The sequence below is a fragment of the Haliotis asinina genome, chromosome 2, assembly GCF_037392515.1.
Source record: "Haliotis asinina isolate JCU_RB_2024 chromosome 2, JCU_Hal_asi_v2, whole genome shotgun sequence".
NCBI lineage: Eukaryota > Metazoa > Mollusca > Gastropoda > Lepetellida > Haliotidae > Haliotis > Haliotis asinina.
Window position 1 is genome coordinate 90,709,882 of NC_090281.1, and position 6,295 is coordinate 90,716,176.

General features: G+C 39.2%; 1 protein-coding gene across 2 annotated transcripts; it reads left to right on the top strand.

Moving 5' to 3' along the window:
- The first annotated feature begins 286 nt into the window (after window positions 1-286).
- On the top strand, window positions 287-6,081 carry LOC137274577 (sequestosome-1-like). 2 transcript variants are annotated; one of them, XM_067807843.1, is made up of 7 exons: window positions 287-303; window positions 795-1,085; window positions 1,495-1,590; window positions 2,466-2,689; window positions 3,603-3,816; window positions 4,120-4,530; window positions 5,203-6,081. In XM_067807843.1, the coding sequence occupies exons 2-7, from the start codon at window positions 917-919 to the stop codon at window positions 5,361-5,363; spliced, it is 1,275 nt and encodes a 424-aa protein (XP_067663944.1). In that variant the 5' UTR covers window positions 287-303; window positions 795-916; the 3' UTR covers window positions 5,364-6,081. The 2 variants fall into 2 exon arrangements, with proteins under 2 accessions (XP_067663944.1, XP_067663942.1); XM_067807841.1 differs by lacking the exon at window positions 287-303 and having other exon boundaries at window positions 688-1,085.
- Window positions 6,082-6,295: the final 214 nt, after the last annotated feature.

Consider the following 6,295-nt stretch of genomic DNA (forward strand, 5'->3'; position numbering starts at 1 on the left):
AAAGATAACTATTTATAGCAGTCAACTTCAGTAATATTCATACCTTACAAGTGAGAGGAGGTGAACCTGGGGGTGATCGTCAGTCTTGTAACAGAGACTTTCTGACAATACAATAAAAGCATTGAAATTCACCTGTAATTGATATGTATCACTTTTAAATGAAAAATCCAAGACTTTGTATTGCATGTTAAATAACAACTTCACATGAAATGTTTGTCAATTACTGAAATACAGAAATTAAAATGAATAATGACGGCACATCATGGCGTGGGACTGATGGACACGTGGGATTCTATATACTTGGTGAACATTTCCTGCTCTTGATATTTTGTACGATTTGTGTACTGTACTGTTGCGTGGGCTGCATTACAGTACAGCTAGATCACTGAATCATTCTACGCCTGATAATATTGAACGGTACCTTTCGTTCTAGAACGGACCGTTATCAGTCTCTCCGATTTAATTATCTCGGTGAAATATGCAACTACGCAGTAGATTTTCATTTCGAAAGGTCATGAAATTTTCCGTCACGTTTCTGTGACTCATGCAACCGCGTGATTCTGACGAGTCCGTTCTAAATCGGACTAGGAACGCCCACAACCGGTCCACCGAACGATCGGGAACGTTCTTTTTGCTATTCTTAGCCGTGATACACAGCTAATTTTGCTGAATCCTTCAGGAAGTTGCGCAGAAGTCCAATCCACGAATCAAAATAAACATTCTGTGGTTGATCGCTCCTCCCACAACCTCAATGGCAGGTATATAAACCCTTGTATTCCTCCCTTGCTCCAAAGCCCGGCCACGTAGCTCACTGCAAAGAATATCCGTGATCGTCAACACCGCTGTCAACCAAACTATCACAACAAATCCACCTTTGAGGGACACTGAATCGTTGTCACTTCGCAAGCGCAAAAAGATGTCGGTCGTAATCAAAGCGTTCCTGGAGCGGGATGGGAACCCAAAGGCTGAGATCAGACGTTTCGGAGTTCCTGCTGATGCATCGGCAAGTTTTGCCTACATATTTTCGAAGGTGTCAGAAGTCTTTCCCGGACTTGTCACTGGAAACTTCAACCTCTTTTGGAAAGGTTAGTGATACATGTGGGTAATATATACAGGTAACAGCTTTATCTTTAAACATATATACAGTAAGAGCTTTTCTTTGATGAATTATATGGCATGATTTTGTGTCATATTAAGTTGGTGTAGCTAATGAAAACTTGTTATAAATTTGTATTCAGGTGCCATTTTGATCACTATTTAGATCTACATGAATGTGCATTGACAAATTACAAATTGATAGGTATTTGAATTATTTGTGAAATACATGTATGGTGATAGTCAGTGTGATATGCTGGAAGTGAATGCACTTGTCTTCCATATGACAGCTTGACAACAGATGTTGAAGATGAGTCCGTGAAATGATACATTTGAGTATATATAGATTGTATGGATTTTCATATTTAATGGGGTGTTCAAATTTTTTTGTTTCTCCAGACAGCGATGGAGACCTGGTGTGTTTTTCTTCAGATGAGGAATTGATGGAAGCTCTGGGATTTGTAACTGATTCTGTGTTCAGAATCTATGTTAGAGGTGAGACTGGATGTATATGGATTGTAAATCCTGCAACTTCGTAGTGACAGTGTTAAATCAATATGTGAGACATATAGAGACAGTCACTAGTACATTCGTAAATGGATTGTTATTATGTCAAAGCACATTTTCCCGAAATGTAAATTTCAAACAAAATTTGTTATTTTCATTTTATTCTCATTCTACAACAAAGAAAAGTAAATTGAAACCAATATTTCATTCAGCTTGATTGACAGTATTAAGCTTCCTGCTGACAAGGCCAAATAATGGAGTATATGAAGTCTCATGATGACTCATGTTTGATTCAGTAATAGTTGTAAACATATCATGGAAATGACATGTTTCTAAACATAGGGGAAATGAAAAATTTGAATTAGACTACATTGTGAAATGAATATTTCATTTCCTTCTGGTCTGTTAGAAGAGGATTTACAAATGGGGTATTTACTTCAAAAGAAGTTCTTTGCATGTATTTCAATATGTAAACTTAGTTGGTCATCATTTCATCATTGTTTTGAAGTATAGATTATATGTTATGAGAATTTTTAGAAACTTTTATGTTTGTTGACATCAGACACCACAAGAGATCAGCAGTTTTGTGATTGTTAGGTAACCGTTTTCAGTTGAATAATATGTCACAACATTGAAACCTTTTGGACAGGGATGTTCAAGCAATGTGACTCTAACCAGCTGTTCCTCCAAGTCCCCATACAAGCTGTTGAGAGTGTTCATGGGTTAATTAATGTAACAAACTGGACAGACAATAATAGTTTATGTCATTCTTGTAGAAAATTAATTTAATAAACAAACTTTGCGGACAGTTTTGCATTTGGAACAAGGGCTGTTTTATAGTGTTTGCTGATTGGTAATTTCAGAGCATGCTCCGACGTCGTCTGCCAGCAGCAGTGGTGGCAATGGAATACTCCACCCCAATGTTGTGTGTGACGCGTGTGAGGGGGCTGTCCGTGGAATCCGCTACAAGTGCTGTGTGTGCCCAGACTATGACCTCTGTAGTCTGTGTGAGGCTAAAAAGATCCACTCCGAACATGACATGTTCAAAATTGTGACCCCCATGAACTTGTGTGGCCCTGGCAGAATGGTGAGATTTCAGAATTGTTTACATTGAAGAGTATTTTGTTTTATATTCACCTGAAAGTTTGAATCAGCCTGTTGTCTCTTTGTTTGTTGTGGTTGTGTTATGTGATAACTTAAAAAATGTACATATCCTGGCATGGCTCGCTGCTTTTACTATCATCTCCGCCATGCCTGTGACTTTGACCCCGAGGTCGTCCTGGAAAATGATGATTTCAAACTTCTCTGGAATATGCCAATATACAGCCTGAGACGAATTCCAGAGAACAAACCTGATCTTGTCCTTTTTGATAAAGCCAGTGAAATTATTTATATCATTGAATTTTCTGTCCCTTTTGACAACAATGTGATTGGCAAGATTCAGGAAAAGTTTGATAAATATGCGGACCTCGCCTTTGAAATGTATAGCATGCATCCCAAGTACACTGTCGTCAGGCTCCCCATTGTTCTCGGTGCCCTTGGTTTGGTACCTCCTGATCTCTTGGCGCAGATCAGGAGAGTGCCCAGATTCTCCACCGGGAGTACAGCCCCTCTGACAATCTGGGTAATGCAGAAGGTTGCAGTGTTGGGGAGCCTCCATATTCTGTGGACAGTTCTTGGTGGGTTCCGACTAGGCAGTGTTTCCTGGGAGAAGTCCCATTCGCTCTCTGGGCTGCGTGTAGAGGGGGCGGGGGCCCTGAGCGGATGATGAACTTTACCAGTCTGACTGTGCCAGGATCACCCAAACCCTCTCTGCTGCATATCAATCTTAACCTGTAAATAATAATAATAATATTAACATGCACTCTCCTCAGTATTCATATTAATAATAGCAACAGACAAAATAATCATGGTTTGTTCTTCGGTATCGGTAGTTTTCTGTCAAAGTGTGATTGTGTAAGATAATATTGTTCACTCATCACCTTTGTTCTTACTCTCAGCCGTTTCGTCCTCCTCCACACTTCCGCCGATGGATGAAGCGTTACATGAACCGCTGGCACAACCGTCATGGTGGATGTGGCATGGAAACTGATGGGGATATTCCCACTGGTACAGACTCTGACCCTAACCAAGATGCGGAGCAGGATGCTGGTCCAGAGGAGGAATATCTCCGCAGTGTGGGAGAGAATGTGGCAGCCATGATGGACCCTTTTGGTATGTCAGTCAGTAACATGCAGTGCAACCGACGTCACCTGGGACAGGTGGAAATTGTGCTTTGTGTTATGTGGATGAGAACTCAGACATTAACATAGGAAGTTCAGATTTAATTGCTTCCTTTTGTTGATGTAACAGATTAGCCTTGTCAAAGATATTTTTCCAGATCAGAAATATTTTTTACAATTTTTTTACACATGTTCTGAAATATTGTTTTATGAATTTTATACCTTCAGTTTAATAGTTATTAAAGAATAAACATTAATGTTGGAACTGTCTACAATATTTTTTTGTGTCCTTTAGGTATTGATGTGAAATTTGAAGTTGAGCATCAAGGTCGCCGTCGTGGTGGGCAATGCCATGGAGCTGCTCGACGTGGATGTAGAGGTTTTGGAGGAGGATGGGGCTTTGGCTGGGGAGGACACAGAGGCCATGGTTACCGATTCCGCCATTGCCATCGTCGCTGTGGCAACAACCAGGACAAGGAAGCTGGGAAAGAAGACGACAAGATGAGAGATGAAGCAGGTGCCAAACCAACAGAACCCAAGCAACAGGAAACACGAGGCACAACAGCTCAGGATGGCTCTAGACCTTCTGAAGTTCCTGTCACAGACAAAATGAAGGGTCTGCAAATCAATGACGGCCCTGGTAGTTGTGAAGGAGAGTGGACCCTTCTGTCCAACTCCAGATCTCCACCAAGCCCTACTCACCCAGGTAAGCACTTGTAGCACTTAGCACTTAGTAGTGGAACAATGTGGCCACATTTGAAGCCATAGTACATGTACTACAGTATTTCTTTATTTGTGCTTAATGTGTACACATTAAATATTGGTTATGTAGTATAGTGAGTGGGAGTGGGTGTCAGGAAGAGAAGAACTGAGATAAGGGAGTCACCAAAATGTTTCACAATTGTGTTAAAAAGGTTGATTGAAGATGTAGTGAAAGAATAATAATGCTACTTTTACAGTTAAACATTATTTAAATTTGGAACATATATAAGTACTGGTCATGTATTACAGGAAGGATATTTTTTATTGAAAAAGTTTTGCATGGATCCTTGGTATTTTAGGGCGTGATGGGCTTGTTTATGGTATATTAAGAGGTGTAATACACACCTGTGCATTCCCTCATGACCGTTCTTCAACACAAGTAAATTAGACACAGTAGATAAGAAAAGAGAAATGTGTTATTTCCCCAATACTGTTTGACTGACTGCAGTAAATAATGCAGATTAATTTCAATATATTTTGTGGCTTTTGTTGCAGTGTATTGATGTCCGAATCCAATACAGTAAACCCTCACACAGAGTAGTTCTTGAATTAAGTTCACAATTTGTTATGCTTGGTACTGTGAATGAATTTTTTAGTGTTCAAAATTTTCGTGCAGACCCCAAGATTTCTGAGGCGCTACATCAGATGTCCCAGATGGGTTTCACAAATGATGGTGGCTGGCTCACTCGACTTCTTGAGGCCAAGAACGGAGACATCAGTCAGGTGCTGGATGCAATCAAACCAGATCGCAGAACCAACGAGGGCTTCAGAGCCTAAGCACTGATCCAAATTGTGACACACTTTTACAAAAGGCTGTTACCATCACTGGGTTTTAAATCTGTACATGACAACAGCTCTTCGTATGAGAAGTGATTCTGTTATGGATAAAATATCTGAGGGATTTGTCTGACTATGTTTTTAATATGTTGAACTGTCATTTCTATATATTGAAAGATGCTTTGCAATTTGTTGTTTTTTTCAAGTCAGTGACACCTTAATCAAATCTTGCCAATATCATCCTCATTTAAATCAAGGGTTAAAGAGAGAAAACTGAAGAATTGAGAAGACAGATATTCTCCATGAAAGTGGATTACAACACGTTTAAACTGTTCAGCTGAAAAATGACACATCTGGTATTTATGTTGAGTGTGAAGTAGAATGCTAAAATTCTGCCATGGAAATGGTCTTAAGTGAGATTTTGTTCATGTTTCGGTGCATTTACATTTTGTTGTTGTTTCCGATTATGGTATATGCAAAATATGCACACGTTGGATTTTATCAGTTGTCTTGAAACTGGGTATTTTTATTCAATTGTGAGGGTGATGTGGGTATAAACCATTGAAAAGGTAAAATGTAAGTGGGTTGTGTAAACCATGGAAAATATTACTGGACAGTTCAAACCATAGGAAACACAATGGGTGTTTTTTGTATATCTGTATGAAATGTTTGTTTTGATGTTCATATATGGCAGAAAATAAAGTTTTTGGATTCATCAGTGGTTCTTTTTAATATTTATATTTTGTGCTTGTCAAGTATCAAAAGTATATCTCGCTGTTCATAAAAAATGTTCCAGTAGTGACATAAGCTCATTCTTGCTTAATTTTCTAGAATATAAGTTCCAGAGTCTTGATATTGATATTATGACTCTAATATTCCCACAGTAAATAGCTGCAAGATTGCTGATGGAGCATAAAACAAAAGCCACTCGC